We start from the raw sequence: 17085 nt of genomic DNA on the forward strand, positions 1-17085 counted from the left end.
TGTTAAATATTTTCCACAGCAGCTGCACCATTTATTTTCCCACAAGCAGTATAGAAGAATTTTGATTTGCCACATCCTCCCCAATTTATATTGTTTTCTGTTTTGCTTTGTTTCGTATAGCCATCTTAGTGAATGTGGTATCTTATTGTGGTTTTGATTTCCAGCAAGTATGTTTTCAGAAGCCCCTCCTCACGATTTTCAGGCAACTAGAGCTTAAAAATGTGGGCCAGGGACAAGTAGCATGGACCTCACTTAGAAGCGAGAGATAGAACTTAGGTTCAATCTAGATTAACTAGTTCAGATTCTACATATTAATAGGATCCCTCACACATTTGTGTGTTGGAGAAGCACTGGTGTAGGAGATAGCTCTAAATTGCTAACTCTTCCTAATCATCCTTTTAACAGAGCAGAAGTGAGATTTACATTTTATGTCCCCTGCTTGCCTGATATGTTCCTGTTCGATGGCCTGGAAAAGTGGGAAGAACATAGCCGTTGAGGGGAAACGGATAGATTCAGTTTCAAACCCTAACTCCATCAGTTATTAGCTACATTAACATGGAGTAGAGAATTTGATCTAAAAAGTGAATTAACGTCTGTATCCTACAAATGTTTGGATTAAACTATTTCAGGCACATAAATATCAAACACAACCCGGCAAGGAGATGTTAACTCAGTCTTGCTCTCTCCCTTTCCTGTGGCCCCACACTAGTTCTGGAGAGTATCAGGAAAGAAGAGTACAGCCTTGGGTTTGCTGTCATGCCAATGAGCAGCTGAGGGTCTGGTTGAATTATTTGCTAAAATGATTCCCTTAAAGCAGCCAACTTGCAAGAAGTCTGGGAATAACCCCATAGTCGATTCTATGCTGACACAAATTAAACCTTGAACTCTACTGAAAGTATAAGGCTGGACCCTTGAACTCTACTGTATCCTTTTAATATTTAGACTTGCAAAAATCTCTTACTTTGATTTAAAGTAATTTTAAAGTATTTTAAACTGCTTAGTGTGGTAGTAACCATTATTACTATCCCTCAGTAGAGAGGTCTCATTTACAAGGGTGTTCTATAATTTGGATACAGTTTATCACCCAAAAGTTGACATGCTAGAAATTTAGCCCCCAGTGTTTTAGAGTTGAGGTCTCTTTAAGAGCTTGGGGCTTTGGGGGAGGAAATAATATCATGGGGTCTCTACCCTCATGAATGGATTAATACTGTCTCACAGAAAAGGATTAGGTCTTGTGGCTGGTTTATTTCTCACAAGCATGTGCAATTATGAAGCAAATTTGGCTGTCTCGGCTAACCTTCTTGCATCCATGCCCTTATGTACACAGCAGTTGCCATTGGGGACCCTCACCAAACACTGGTGCCAATATTTTCTTTGTGAAGTACCTAGCCTTTGGTTTTGTGTTACAGCTACACAAGACAGACAAGACAGGTACTTTCTATATACACACAACTTCGCAGCACTCATAGCCTGCTATGCATTTAAATCAACAGCTAAGAATAATCTGAGAATAATCAATGGTAATGCCTGAAAATTTGTCAAAATGGGAAGATGGGAGCAACTAGAATCTAGTGAGTCAAGGACATGGATGCTGCCAATCACCCCACAATGCACAAGACAGAATTATCCATTGCCCCAAAATATCGAAAGGACAGAGATTGAGAAATGCTACCTTACACAGTTTAGTAGTTCTGGAAAAATGTGCTGCCCAGGTGCTGCACAGACCCTATTTGGCAGAAGATAAAATAGGTGGATAGATATGTGAGATGACCTCCCCTAAGTCACCTGCTAATAATAAAAGAGCAAGACTCAAATCACTACTGACCAGAGTCCCCAACGCCTAGGTCATACAGCTGTACACAAATGTTTACTCTGTGATTTCCTATGAACAAAACTAACAATAAAAAGGCTCTTAGACCTCACAAGGGGAAAGATTTTCCAACTACCCTTTGTACAGTCAGAGAGTTGTATCTCAAGGTTTCTGATCTTCTGTTAAATATTTATCCAACTGCCTTTCTGATACTGAGGTTAAAGAGCTCTACTATTTGTGTAGGAGGGATGATACACGTGTTACTATAGGGACAAAATTTCCCAGGTTGAAGGCAGTCAAATCTGGGAGAGAAGACCTACTGGGTTATCTGCCCCTACTGAGGAAGACCCATGCTTGGCTCTTTATGTAGATTATTTAAGCCTCAGAATACCTCTGTGTGGTCATTGTTTTTATTTCATTTCTGGTATGAGGAGAAAGTTTGAGCTTAGCGAGCCACATGATTTTAGGGTTCCAAGAGTTTCTCTCAACTGGGAAGTGAAACAGAAAGCCCTACCCTCCTGGATCTCAGTCCCTGTCAGAGAGGAAAGGATCTAGGGCTTGATAAAAACTCTTCCACAATCCAGGGCTCTAGAGTAGAAGGAGAAACTCAGAGAGGGGGAAGGAGTCGACTGATGGGAGGAGAAGGAAAGGGTGAAGCAAGGAGGGAGATAGGATGGCTTCGGTTTGCTCATGGGAGCCCCAGACAAGTGAACACAACAAACCAAGAAACATTCTGAGCAGCAAACACAATTTATGACAATAATATTTTTTGGCTCTGGGCAGAAGAAGTCATACATTTTGGAGGGAGGCATGGAGAGGAACAAAGTTAAGAATGTTTACACTCTAAAATGTGAAAGACCAGAAAGAAGGGCAGAAAAAAGTCAGGAGAGCAAGCCTTGGAGGCCAATAGCAATGTTGACTTGATGTTGACCCAAAAAAATGAAAGGGTAAGGCATGGTGTAAAGAATCTGTACAACCAGGGGTTGAAACAGGAGTGAGATGCCTGATTTAACATTCAGAATTTTCATTCAGTGGAACTCTATGACTACAGAGTAAGAATGTGTGGCTAGGATAAAGCATGGGGGCCAAGCTGAAGATACACAAAAGAGCATTCTTCGTATTGTAAGTTCCTCATTCATCTATCTGCTCATTTGTTTGTCATTTTTGACTCATTCACATGTTTGATGTCATCATTTATTAATTGACTTGCCACCGCAAGCAAGACTCCAGGCCTACTACAGCATATTCTGTGCACGTTAGAGACAACTAAAATAAAATCTTATGAACAAATGAGCTGCTCAAGGTCAAAGAGAGAAACAAAGAAAGAAAAGAGAATAACATCCTTGTCAGCATGTTGAGGAGAAGGTAATGATTTGCCATTTCAATAAATATTTGTTGCATAAACAAGGCAAGGAGTGTGTGAGACTTTGCCAGAAGAACCAGACAGTACAAGGTACTGGAGAGAGGTGGAGCTTCTACCAAGGTCAGAAACATAAAGACCACTGCAGAGCAAAGACAAAGGTAAGATAATGCAACTGGATGGCTTCCTGGGATCTACTTGTTTCATTTCCAAAAGATTGGAAATACTTTAGAGTTCTCATACAAGTTAAAATAGAACAGTGGTTGCTCCTGATCATCCTACATAAATCTCACTCTCTACCTCCTTCCTTCCCTCCCTTCCTCCCCCTCTCCCTTGGTTGTGCCTCAAACCAACCAACAGCTCTAACGAAAAACAGACAGCAGTCACCAGTAATTATTGTCTGAGAAAAACTAAGAACCTCCAATAAGAAATTCTTCTAAAACCATTGTGCACCTTATCACACACACACACACACACACACACACACACACACACACACACACACACACACACATCAATAAACAAACAAAGCAAAATCATTAATTGAACCCTTAATTTTAAAAATATCACTTGAAGCCAACTAACTCAATGAACTTGTCTACCTGAAGTCAGGATCCTGGCAACTAGTGCCCACTCCTCCAATTTCCCTGTCACTGATGCAGAGACCCAAAAGAAAATCCCATGGATGTTCCTTGGAGCTGAGGAGGGCCCTGAGGAGCCTCAGTATGACAGTGTCTGTCACAGTGACAGACATTGGGAGTGATATCCTTCGCATGACCATTGTTTATAGAAAGGAAGGTCACTAAGACTTTGGCTCAAAAAAAAAAAAAAAAAAAAAGACTTTGGCTCAAGTTGTTGACTGTTTGTTCTACGAAATGGGGAAAGACAATTCCTCAAGTGTCACATCCTATCCAGAAGTGTGCCTAACAGGCTGCCTAACACTGAGAATGTTCTCATGGTCGGTACTGGAGAGCAGACATGGGACTTCAACAGTGTAGACAGAGGGAGGGTATTTTCCTACTCAGCCACAGGGAGTAGCAGAGTGCTGGATTCAGAGACAATAGAAACCAGGTTTCCTATAACATGAAATTTGCTGTCCAAATCTAGAAACCTTATTTTTTGGCATCTGTAGGATGAAGATACTTAAGAACTGTATAATCCCCAGTTATTAACAGATGTGTTAAAAGATAGATAAGAGTTGATGCACGTAGGGATTTGAAGGAAGAGGACAGTTTCATTGTAGTAAGTCAACAATAGACATACAAGCTGACTAATCCTTAACCAGCCCTGCCTTTGCGTCCCTTCCTTTCTTTTTCCAGCCCACAAAGAATGCAGTGCAACATGTCTTGTGATGGGCACCTTGTGACCACATGCAACAAGGCTGACTCACCTCCCATGCTGCTGACATTCACCAACCTCCCCTTCGATTTCCTAAGAAGAGGTAAAAATGCCTTCGTGACTTCTATGGGTCCAAAGAAGTTCACCTCCATGCATCTTTTGTACTCAGTCATGGGAATGAGTTCTCCATCTGCTGGGAACCCAAGGATCCCAGCATTGTTGACCAGAGCCCACAGTCCTGGGGATAGAAAAGAATACCTTTGAAGATGAGCAAGACCGAAAAGTGTGGGGATTTTTAACATTTCATTCTCTGCAAGCTCACACACATACCTCTGAGAGTTAGAATCCAGGCAGATCACAAACTCTTGGACCTTAGGCTCCATGAATACCTAAAACTACCTACCGTGAGGTATTGTGTAGAGAATACATTTTTGACATGCCGATCAATGGTTTTTTGGAGGTTTATTTTTTTTGTCTCAAAGCCCTTTCCTACATGAAGGATTCCAGGTTTTTGTTGTACATAGCAAGGAGACGATAAAATAGTCTTCACCTCACTTTGCACTGGCAAAAGCCTTCCTCCTGCTCCCTCCTCAAAGAAGTGTATAAAGACAATTCCTTTATAACAATTCATAATGATATAAAAGTCTATTTTATCCCCTGAACTAAACAGATTTCCTAGGCTAGGGAAACAGGAAAAGTAGGAAGGAAGTGCCAAGCTCTGGATTGCTGTGTGGTCCTTGGTAGTCTTTCAACCCTTCTCTCTGCCCCAACCAGCTTGAACCTGCTAGCCTGCTTGGAAGAATCACCAGGAAGCCTTGTTCTGATTCACCTCCGTAGTTCCTGAGCTGGGGTGTCACGCGGGCCCTAGGGATCTGAATTTCTAATAGGTCCCCAAGTGACACTGATGATGCATCTGGACACTTCTCCTTGGAAAACTGCTGCCCACAAGCAGTGATATTCCATTCTCACATACTGCACATTAGGAACATTGTGGTGCTTTAAAGACCCCCAGTACCCAGACCACATCCCAGCATATTAGGTCAGGGTCACTAAGGGAAAGAGAAGGGATACAGGAATGAGAAACTTAAAGGATTTCCTAGGTGGTCCCAAGATACAACCAAGCTTGAGATCCACTCCTTAAATTGTAGAAAAGAGGGAATGCAATAACTTCAGGAGGGATTTTTTGGAGGGAAGGCAGAGGGTAGGTGGGTGGGTGCAGACCCAACCTTGGAGAAGCAAAGGAGATAGGACCAGAGTCATGTGTAGCTAGACAGACCCAAACTGACTCTGAGTTCCTGGAGCCCTGTCATGGTGTGGGACAGTGGTTCTCAAGGTGGGGCCCAAACAGCAGCAGCAGCAACTGAGAACTTCCTAGAAATGCAAACTTTTGAGCCTAGGCCAGACCTACTAGCTCAGAAACTGTAGATCAGAAAGAGTGGCTGAGCTCTGCACCTGTGAGAGCGCATGCCTCCGTGATGCAGAGGCAAGTCTGTGGTACAGGAGCCAAAAGGGGCCCAGTGGCAACCAACTCCCGTGATGACTGCAGACAGCACTGGACATCTATTCAAGGATCAGCAGGGAGCACTGGCCTTCAATGAGCAAATATCCCATGCCCAGAAATGTAAATGCTACCCCAGCAAAGTGAGATAAGTTTCAAAATACCGGAAGTGGGTTTTGCCATTTGGCAGAAAGAGAGCTCCAAACATCTTGAGTTATGGAAGAGAAAAATGCATTTCTTGCACACCTGATTTTGTGGTCTAACATTTGCGCACATTAGAGATTGTGAGCATTAAGTGAGATGATGTCCAACATACTGTAAGAGCTCAATAGCTCTGGGGGTGAGTGGAGACATCTCTTTTTTGGCAAGTGATGGCTTCAGTTTACTCACCCCATGCACACTTTGACCACTCCATGTGCAGTTTGAGAACATTCTAGCATACAAATCAGCAAGCTTTCTCCATAAAAGGTCAGGTGATCAATATTTCAACTTTGCCACACTGCCTCAGCTCTGCTATCACAGGATGAGCCAGTATAGCTACAGGCCATATGTAAAGGAGTGGAAGGGGCTGTGCTTCAGTGAAATTTTACCTATGATCGTTGATATTTAACTGCCATATAATTTTCATGTGTCAAAAATATTCCTCTGCTTTCTTCTGACTGCAAAAATGTTAAAACCATTGTTAGTTCACAAACAATACAAAACCAGGTGAGAGGCCCAGACAATATTCTTTAACAAAGCTAAAAAGACAGAGAACAGATTAGCCTTACCAGTTGTGAGGAAAGGAAACGTATCTATGGAAAGCAGCACAACAGAGAGCCTGGCTATAATGGAATAGCTCTGTATCTTCCTTGTGGAGATAATTACACAAAGCTAGGCATGTTACAGAACTGTAGCGCTACGCACACAAACACATGAGCATGCAGACGAGTGGATATGAAACCTAAGTCACCTCTGTGAACAGTACCAATGTAAGCTTCTTGGTTTTGATGTTGTACACAGTGAGGGAACATGTCCACAGTGAGGAAGGCTAGGTGAAGGGGGCACAGGATGGCTCTCTGTGTTCCTTTGCAACTTGCTGTGAATCTACAATTTTTTTAAAATAAAAAAAATTTAAACCCAGGAAGGACCATAATTTTGCCAACGTTTGCCATCAAACTCTAATGGGGTACAGTGTAATATTTTAAAACATGCATATGGCATGCACTGATCAAATCAGGTCAGTAGCATTCCACTCTCTGTCATTTCTTTATGTTGGGAGCTCCTGTCTTGTAGATCTTTATAAAACAAAACAAAGAAGGTGCTTTTATCTCCTTTTGTTGGGAATATCCTTTGTATAAAGAGGATAGAAACTGGCAGTGCCTGAGGTCTTCATGGAAAGTCCCCAAATGAAGTCAACACTGGAGAAAATAGAGGCAGATCCTACTGGCCTTGCTGGTTCAGCCATGTTGATGCCAAGTCTTTTCAAGCACATAAGAAAATACATTCTTTTTTGCTTTAGTGATTTTGAATTAGGTTGTATTTTTTGCATTTGAGAGAATCCTGACAGATGCATAGCTCTTGTTGTCAAGGAACATAGTGGTAAGGAGTAGGGAGAAAGGCAAATATTTATAAAAGGGCAACAAAACAGATACAAGCAAGGTATATGAGTGAGCACCTAGAAGAGGAAGTGAATATTACAACCTAGATTAGCAGAAGGCCGCTCAAGCGATAGGAGGTGTGAACCAGGTCTCCTGTGGCATCCGAATCTGCCACAAAGACTCAGTTGGACAAAAGTAATATAGTCTTAGGAAAAGGCAGTGGATGCCAGGTGGAAATTCAAGGAAGAGGAAACTTGATGTGCAGAGGTGGAAATATCATTTGTGTTCTGCAGCCTCATCATAATTTCCCAACTGGACCAGCAGGTACTGCAGATTAAGGGCTTGGCATGTCCTACAGTCCTGTGGAGGCATTTGGATGATATCTAGTGGAAGACAGGGAGTCATAGAGCCAGAAGTCACTGTGCACAAGTCTGGTGTGGAGGAGGACCTCAGCACATGGAGGCACTATATGCTCATGGGTCTCTAGGAGACAGATGGCATTATAAGACACTGGGGAAGTTACTGTCCATTTAACAAGTACTGAGGAAGGAAGAACAGGTCTCATAGAGGCTGTCAGCACATCCACACATGAAAAGATGACCACCTGTAATAAGCCACAGCCTCTAGCAGATTGCAAGAAGGGGTGGATGCTCCATATCTAGGAGGCACACTCAACAGAGCTCAGAGCCAAAAGGATACAGTGATCAAGGGCAAGATAGGGGTGTCAGGGACCCACTGGTTGTTGGCTAGAATGACTGGTTAGGTGGCAGTTCCAGTATCTGATCTGTGGGACAAAGGAGAGCAAGATGCTTTGCAGTCTGACATGAGGAAAAAAGATAAGGTCAGTTTTTGACAAGTTGATTTTGAACCTCTGGTATATTAAGTGGTAATACCTTGAAGTATATTTTATATCATGGGCACTACTGATTTAATATAATTATAAAATTGATCTAGGATGTAACGAAGGGTGTTGGATAGTTCTGGATATCGAGAAGAAAGGCTGGGATGGCAATAGAGCCTTGAAAGTTATTGGTGTAAATTCATGTTTTTCAACCTTGGTAAAACATTAGCATCTGTGCTGATACCTGAGACTCTCTCCTAAGGATGCTGCTTTAACTGGTCTTTGTCATGGGAGCCCTGGGGCAGGGCAGACCCTAGGAGTGTGGGATCTAGACAGTCACACAGGGCCAGAAGTTGAAGAGCCCATACTTCATTAATTCTGCTATCACCATTTTCAATTCTTGTTTCTTGAGCAAGAGGCCCACACTGTCATCTTGCACTGGGCTCCACAAGTTAGACATCCAATCCTGGGTCCATGCATCAATGTTTGCAAAACTTCCCTGGGTGATTCCAACACACAGCTGGATAGAGACCTCCAGTATAGAGAAAGCACAATCTGGCCCAGAGAATTAGGACAGAGAACTAGGGACAGGTCCTCAGAAGCTTTCACATTTGGTAAGGATACAGAAGAAGGGGCTTATCCAAGACAAACAGAAAGAATGATCAGCGATTGGACGGAGCAGGACAGGGGACCTCAAAGCTGAGGTGGGGAACAAGTTTACATGCTACAGAGCAAAGAACATCTTGGTCATCAGGGTGATAACAGCTCATTTTGTCAGACCAGTAAGAGAGGCCTGCTGAAAGCCACATTTGGACAGAGAAAAGTAAAACAGGGCAAGAGGACTCCAGAAACCCCAGCCTTGAAAGGAGAAGAGAAAGGGCAGTGAGTGGGTAGGGGAGGTAAGGGACAATGAAGCTGTTTGTTTCCAAACTGGGTGAATCTAAGGCATGTTAGGATGGAGGGGAGCAATGAAGGGAAGGTGGAAGAATGACCTAGAAGGTGCTAGAGGGAACAGGATGGAGACACTACAAGGTTTTTGAAGACAGGACTCATACCTGAGTCATCCTTAATACCTTAGTGTCCACAGAAGCTCCAGCATTAGAAGGGGCTCAGTACAGATGTCCCCAGGCACAACCAGCAGCCAGGTGAACAGAGGGCCTGGTCATCAGAGGTTAGAACAAGAGTTGAGCATTGGTAACAAGAGCAGGGTTGGGGGAGGCTGTAATGGTTAATACAGTGGGTCAACTTGAGAAGTTTAGAAGTTTAACTAAGTGACTCAGTAGGGGACTAGAGTCCTCTCTTTGAAAACATACTCATCCTGTGCAAGAGGAGGGACAGAAGATGGTGTGAGTGCTACACCCTCCCTCTGGGGCTGGGGGGTAGCCTGCTTACAATATAAAGAAGGGAAAGAGGCTTGCTCTCCCCGCTTTTGGGCTCTTGTTGTGTTTTGGCTCTTGTTGCTCTCCCCCGACCATGAACTTTTGTCCCTGTGCCTTGGAACCAGCAGATTATAGATGGAAACCTCCACACACTCTTAGCTAAATAAACCTTTCTTTCTTTAATTTTGGGTGTCAGGTATTTTGTCTCAGCAATGGGAGAAAAGTCACTAAGAGAGAATTTGGTACCAAGAGTGGGGTCATTGTTGTGACTATACCCAACCATGTGGTTCAAGAGCCTTTGGGAATGGCTTGTGGGAAGAATTTGGAAAGGTTCACAGATGTCATCTGAGAGAGTAGAGCTAGAATGCTTTAGGCTGTTCTGTATGACAGATTCTGGTCAGAACTCAGAAGACCAGAATGGTAATAGAAATCCTGCTGGTAAGGTCAGGCTCGAGAGGTTTCTGTTGGGAAGAAGGACTGCACTGGCTGTTGGAGTCCAGACAGTTTGTGTTATGGCTTAGCAGAAAGTTTGTCTGCATTTTGTTTGTGTCCAGAGACTTTGCCTGAGACTTAGATTAATGGCAGTGGGACTAATAAATTTGGCAGAAGACATTTCAAGGCAGTCTAATGTTAAGGCAGTGGCATGGCTATTCTTAGGGGCTTTTCGCCAGGCCTAAATTGAGAATCAAGAGCAAAGAGCCCAGCAGGATGATTTAAAATGTTGTGAGTCTGGCCAGAAAGGAAGCTCCAGTAAAACTATGGACTGCAAGGATAGAGCTGAGGAGATCTGGATTGCTACGAAGGAACAGGAGAATATGAAAGATGACCTGAGGGCATCACAAGAAGCAGCAAGTCTCCACCCTTTACAGCCTCAAAAGTGCAAAGGTGAAAGACTTTGCTTTGAGGAGAAAGTCACAGCACAGCGTGTTCCAGAATGGTGACAGCCACACCATGTTCCAGAATAGTGGCAGCATAAAAAATTTGTTCCTCAGAATTGGATTCAGAGTGCTCAGTGATCCAGGCACTTGACCCCTATAGCCAAGAGAGAGGGAAACCTGGCTAGTGCTGCAACTGGCAGCAGACCTTGGCATCACCCACATGGTTCTGATTTTAGGTGCATGCAGAATGCAAGAGTTTTGAGGTTAAGAAGGTTTCCACCCCAATTTCAGAAAGCCTGGGAGACCAGGCAGTGTGCCCCTGAGAGAGCAGTTTGTGAAGCTGTGAAGGTGAAGCCAAAGGTGCTGTGGAGACCCCAGAAGTTTGGAAAAGCCAGGAATATGGATTATCTAAGGAAAGCTGCAAGGAGGGAGCGGAGTGGGCCCAAGAGAGAAGCCACGGGAGCTACAACCACCAGAAGTGCCATAAGGGTGGAACCAACCAAGCCCTTTGGACCTCACAATGTGCCACAGGTTGCCTCAGATGCTTCACATGGAACTACAGGACTTAATGTTTGCCCTGCTAGATTTTGAATTTGCTTTGGTCCCAATCCTTTGTAGTCCCCTGTTTGTGATATTTGGAATGAAAATGTTTATCCTGTGCCATTGAATGTTAGAAGCGTTTAACTAACTGTTCATTTGTACAAGGGCTTACAACTAAGAGTTTGCTTTACATCTCGGAAGATACTTGGGACTTGGACTTTTCAGCAATGCTGAAACTGTTAGGACTTTGGCAACTCTTAGAGATGGACTAAACACCTTTTTAAAAGATGTGCATGAGTCTTTGGGGGGCTAGGAGACAGAATGTTACAGTTCTAATGTAATATAATGTTGATAGATTTAATACTGGTTCTTAAGGATTGTTAAATTTGTATTATAATGTTCAAGTTGTGAAATGATAAGAATAAGCATGTCTTTGTATCTGGAAATTAGTTTAAAGAAATGTGTCTGGTTGCTGAGTTGACAAGAGGTGGATTGTAATGCTTGATATATTGTGCCAACTTGAGAAGTTTAGAAGTTTAACTAAGTGACTCAGCAGGGAGCCAGGGGCTTCACTTTGTAAACATCCTGAGCCTGTGCAAGAGGAGGGCAGGGAGATGTTATGAGTGCCATACCCACCCTCGGCGAGGATAACCTGCTTACAATATAAGACAGAAGAACAGGCTTACTCTCCCCCCTTCTGGCCCTTGTTCTTTTTGCTGTCTTCCACTGCATGAACTGTTGTCCCTGTACCCTGACAACCTGCCTTGGAGTCAGCTGATTATGGACTGAAACATCTACAAACTGTGAGCTAAATAAACCTTTTCTTCCCTAATTTTGGGTGTCAGGTATTTTGTCTCAGCAATGAGAGAAAAGAAATTAAAACAGAGGCTAGGGAAGTACCTTTGTCCTGCACCTTCTCTACAACTTTGCTGTGAGCATCTTTTATCTGTTCTGGGTTGGTGATGTCCATCTGGAGCACAGTGATGTGCTTGGAGCAGTTCCTTCGCAATTCCTCAGCTCCTGAGCTCTTTTCATTTAAAACTCCAGCGAATACTGTGAAGCCCAACTTGTCCAGGTTCTTGACCAATGCATGGCCGAATCCAGAATCACAACCTGCAAGGGGGTAGAGCAAGGGAACATGAGTGGAACACCACATTACCAGAGAAGTTTCTGAATCAGGAACTCTGTGTGCTGTTTCTGAATGTCCATTCTCTCTGAAGAGAGGGGTCCTGTGAAGTTTCTTTGTTTGTCAAATAGGGAAATTGGCAGAGGTAAGTTTCTCTGCATAACAAAGGCAGGCTGAGTAGAATTGGGTGGGTGATAAGTGGGCACAGGTGGAAGGAGAAAGGTTAGAGGGACCAGAGGGGCTAGCACCCAAAGAAAAATACGGACAGGAGAGCAACCACATGTTATCACATTTTCCATTTTTGCTACAAGAAAGTGCTTATTTTCCATGTGGAATTTCTTTTGTTAAAGACCATGGTGATCGGCTGGGCCTGCAAGTGTAGGAAAGGGAGGGAGAAAGGGGCTAGCATGCCTGGGGTCTCCAAGTGCTACCCAAAAGAGCAAGCAGCGGACAACAAATAGTACACAATCCTTATGTGCAGCATGAGGACAGAGGGAGATATCGTCTGTAAAATGTGTGTCAGATCTCTTAGAATTTGAGATGAGCATCTGCTCCACCCAGTCTGGAGGATATTGTGGACCTGAAAAAGTACTTTGCAGCCACAAACTGAAAGACACAGCTGTCTGAAATTCTGAAACTGAAAGACAATATAGATAGAGAATCACCCTGAGCCACAACGTAATAAACACATCACAGGTACTATGTCCTTAAGGTCATAACAGTGAGCAATCATTCCACATGGTTGTGTCATGTGACCTTTCCTGAAGCCTTGAGGAATGTCTTGTGTTAGAAGTCAGGGACTACAGTCTGTCATTCTCCCAACACTGCCTCCCCACACCGGTGACTCACAAAGAAATACCCAAATTCACCTGAAAATAGCTAGTTTAGGAACCACGTATTGGGAAAGCCAGCACTGCAACCAGGGTCCACCCAGTCTGTGGGAGAAGTGTAGTTTCATGGAGGGTCTGTACTGTTCTGGGATGCAGTATACCTTGTGCTTCAGCAGTAATATTGGCATGACTGGATCTGGTTCCTCCAAAGCCTCATGTGATTGCAGGCTTCCAGCATGTTCTCTCTGCATGGAGAGAACCTCAGTACAGAAATGCAGCACATAAAACTCAGCCAGGATGTCTGCTGCTCTCTGTAGGGCTGAAGCAGGTGAGAAAGAGATATGGACTTGCTGATTGCCAAGGTACCCAAACTGTCACCTGCACCCAAATCTGCGTCCACTGACTGCCCCACATCCAGGGGAGAAGCACGCACTCTGCACTCTCCAGCCCTCCACCTGGCCGTGGTGCCTAACGCATAGATGTGTGCAGTGCTTTGGTGCACGTGCCCCCACCCAAGCTGCCAAGCTGCCCCTGCACCACAGGGGCCTCAGACTGCAATCGTTCTTTTCAACTCCACCCCTTGACTATGGCCCCAACTGAACCAAAATCAACCAGCTTTACCCTCCCAGAAATGTGCAACTGTGGCTGCAAAATTCCAGGTGATCTTTACTATTGTCTAGCCCGCACTGTTGTTTTAATATAACCCTTCTAAAACACAGATGGTTTCGATGTGATGGTGTTAGGAGATAGGGCTTTTACGTACACATGAGGACATGAGGGCTCGTCCTGTCATGAGTGGGATTAGGTGCTCTCACCAAAGGGCTTGATGGAGGGAGTCCACCCCTCTGCTATCTTCCTCCTTCCAAGTGAGGATGCAGCAAGATAGTTCTCGCTACACCCCAGACAAATGACCTTGATCTTGGACTTCCCAGCCTCCAGAACTAGGAGAAGGAAGTCCCTACTCTTTATAAACGACTCAGTCTGTGCTGCTCTATTACAGCAACCCCGGTGGACCAAGACAGCCCAGGAGGACAGTGAACTCCTGAGCTAGCAGAGGGCGGAAGACAGTGGCCTGCCATCATACATGGAGGCACAGGCTGCGTCTTTCTGAAGAATGACAAGAGGCAAAGCCATAAAAAGAGCAGAATCTCAATCCAGTGTTGTCCACAAAGGCGAGGTAGTAGCCTTCCAGCTCGTGACAGCACTGTTCCTGATAAACCTCAAGTGGTGTCTCCTTCATAGGCTTGATTGGAGTCACCCCACATCCTTATTATAGTCCCCCTCTTTCTCCAACTGGCTTTGCAACTTTCCTAAACCCCACCTTTTCCCCTTACCATAGAGACTGAACGAGTTACTGCTGTTTTGGAAAACACTCTGGCAGCCCCTCAGATTACATGCATTGTCACCAAATGACCTAGTGATTCTGCTCCAAGGTATGAGACAGTACAAGTCCTAGCTGCATTATTCACAAGCAAAGAAAAAGACATTAACCAGATTTCCATCAACTGAGGAATAGATACACAGAACGTGGGCTTTCTACAAAATAGATGTTATTGATGAATTAAAAAGGAATCAGGTAATGACACATGATACAACATGGATGAGCCTTGAAAACATGGTGAGAAGTAGAAGAAGCCAGGGTGACAGCTAAAGTGATGAGAACAGGAGGAGACATTCTGATCCTGACCCCATTTTCTGCGAGAATGGCCTCATAGACGTTGTTGAAGGTCTGCGACGAGCTGCATGAATCTAGGATCTGCCCATCTTAGGAAAATTCCTAGGAAGACTCTGTCACACACTAGGCTTTAGATACTAACTGAGCAGACTGCCCAAGCCCTGTGATCCTGGAAAACAGCAACGGTCAAAAAAATCCCCCCACTGTTTGTGTTCTGGGAAATGGCTTTCTGCAAAGAATCCCCTTTCCTCATAGGCTTTAGATGGAATTCACATCTTGTTCAGCTATGACAAGGCCAGACCCCGAACTCCACCTTCCTCCTCTGCTTCCTAAACGATTCACTGAAAGGCTTGTTCCCACTGGTCAAATGTGCCACAGCCTCCACTAACCTAACCTTGGTAAGGTTTCTCTCCTCCCCCAGGTTCAGGCCCACCCTCAGCCTGAGCCCAGCACACCCTTTCTTTATAGTCCCTCCTGAGGTTATATGGGCCCGGAGTCCCACCCATCTGATCCTGCTACTCCTGATCATCCCATGTCCCAATATCTAGTTCTTCCTAGCTTTGTTTACTTTTTCCCATAAGAGAAAAATCCTTTTGCCTAATCCTCGAGATACTTCCAGGTCAGTGGTCAGAGCATTCCTCCGTTACTGTAGTCCCTCTATAGCCCATGTGCCCCTGCAATAATCCTTTAGAGTAAAATCATTTCTAGCCAAGAGGGTTTGTTTAGACTTGGCAGTGAGTTAGTAAAGCCAAGGTTTACAAGAGGCCATCTGCTTATACTCAGCTGTGATGCAGCACAGCACACAGGACTGGGGTGAGCTTGACCCTACCATTCCTTCCTATCCATTCCTACCTCTCTGCCCATCTGCAAAGGGGCTTACTAATGAAACCTATGTCGAGTAATATTTGTGATGTGCTCAACAGTGCCTATTCTGAGCGATTATTCTAATAAGTCTTTTCTAAAACTAAAGCAACTATCCTTTCTGATTTTCAGGCCTTTTCACGCACAATATTGCTAGATGGAATTTACCTCTCATGACAATTTGTTGACATCTTAGCGCAGCATCAGACTGCCTGGCTGTCTGTTAGGACCTTTGCAGAAAGTACATATAACTGTGCAGAGCCTGTTATTTTACTCTGGCTCCATCCCGACATCACTTCCTATGTATGATGCTGGAGATCGGGTAATACTGACCATGGTGTCTGAGAAGACTGTGAGCCTGTGTAAAGGTCAGGGGACGCTGGGAAAGCATGTAACTGGGAGCCACTTCTGGATGAGACAAGATAACCTCTGTGTGATGTGTACACAGAGGGCAGCAGTTTTTCATAAGACTTATTCAGTGGAGGTTGTGAAAAACAATCACTCCTAAATTGGACTGCTTGCCTACCAGGTGCCAGCCAGCCTCTCACAGACTCACGCTGGACTCCTCCCAGCCACCCCGCAGGTAAGAAATTGTATCATGGCAGAGGCAGTCAGGAAGCAGGCAAGGGCTGGGGTATAAACATCTAGGATATAAGATATTCAAATCCTTCAGAGAATAGGGCTTAGCATGCTGTAGGCAATGAATAAAAGCATGTGCTAAATGAATGGACAGTTAATAAAAGGGCTCTAGAGTGTGAGTGCCTTAAGAATAGGGAGGAGGCCTTTGTCATCCAGGTTGAATGTACCTGACTCATAGAAGTGTTCAACAAATCTGCACATTTGTGGAGTCTGGGGCCTATCCATATAGAGAGCAGGGAGGCAATGCCAAGGTCAGTTTAAGTCATGCCATTCCAGACTGTTCTATTTCTAGTGGCCAGGAATGAGTACTAGAATCACGGTTGTGCAAGATTGGACCCATAAAGTGAAGCCAATGAATTTGAAATAATACTTAACTGTAAAACATGTTGATAAAGTCCCAGTTGCTGTGCAAAATGAAAGCAATATGAATCATCTTGAATTTTTAAGAATCCTGTTTCAAAGTGTATTTATGCTAACTGACCTGGGGGCACTCTCTAACCCATGAACAGAAACATACCCCATCACTGGTTAGGTCAGTCTTTGGGCAGGCTGTAATGTCAAATTGGGAGTTCTTCAGGTCAGGTTTCTTGCATGAAATGCACCCACCTTATAGATACAGGGCCTGGTAAAGGCGTGTATGTGCCCTTAGACATAAGCAGGGTCCCTTGGGACCTACTTCTAGAGAGAAGGAAGAAGAATTTGAGAACCTGTGGATGATTATTTTTCATTA

The 17085-nt window shown here is 44.2% G+C and overlaps 1 protein-coding gene across 3 annotated transcripts in view; it reads right to left on the bottom strand.

Annotated features, from left to right (window-relative positions):
- Hsd17b2 (hydroxysteroid (17-beta) dehydrogenase 2) overlaps positions 1–17085 on the bottom strand; it is a 99948-nt gene that overhangs the window by 50419 nt on the left and 32444 nt on the right. For 2 of the 3 annotated variants that reach the window (XM_005413242.2, XM_005413241.2), the window contains exons 2-3: positions 12125–12337; positions 4561–4746 (exon numbers count right to left, since the gene is read on the bottom strand). In XM_005413242.2, coding sequence (XP_005413299.1) covers positions 4561–4746; positions 12125–12337 — 399 coding nt within the window. The remainder of the gene's footprint in view (positions 1–4560; positions 4747–12124; positions 12338–17085) is intronic. The other variant, XM_013509198.1, reaches the window with a different exon arrangement.

The sequence above is a fragment of the Chinchilla lanigera genome, unplaced genomic scaffold, assembly GCF_000276665.1.
Source record: "Chinchilla lanigera isolate Chin_1 unplaced genomic scaffold, ChiLan1.0 scaffold00163, whole genome shotgun sequence".
Taxonomy (NCBI): domain Eukaryota; kingdom Metazoa; phylum Chordata; class Mammalia; order Rodentia; family Chinchillidae; genus Chinchilla; species Chinchilla lanigera.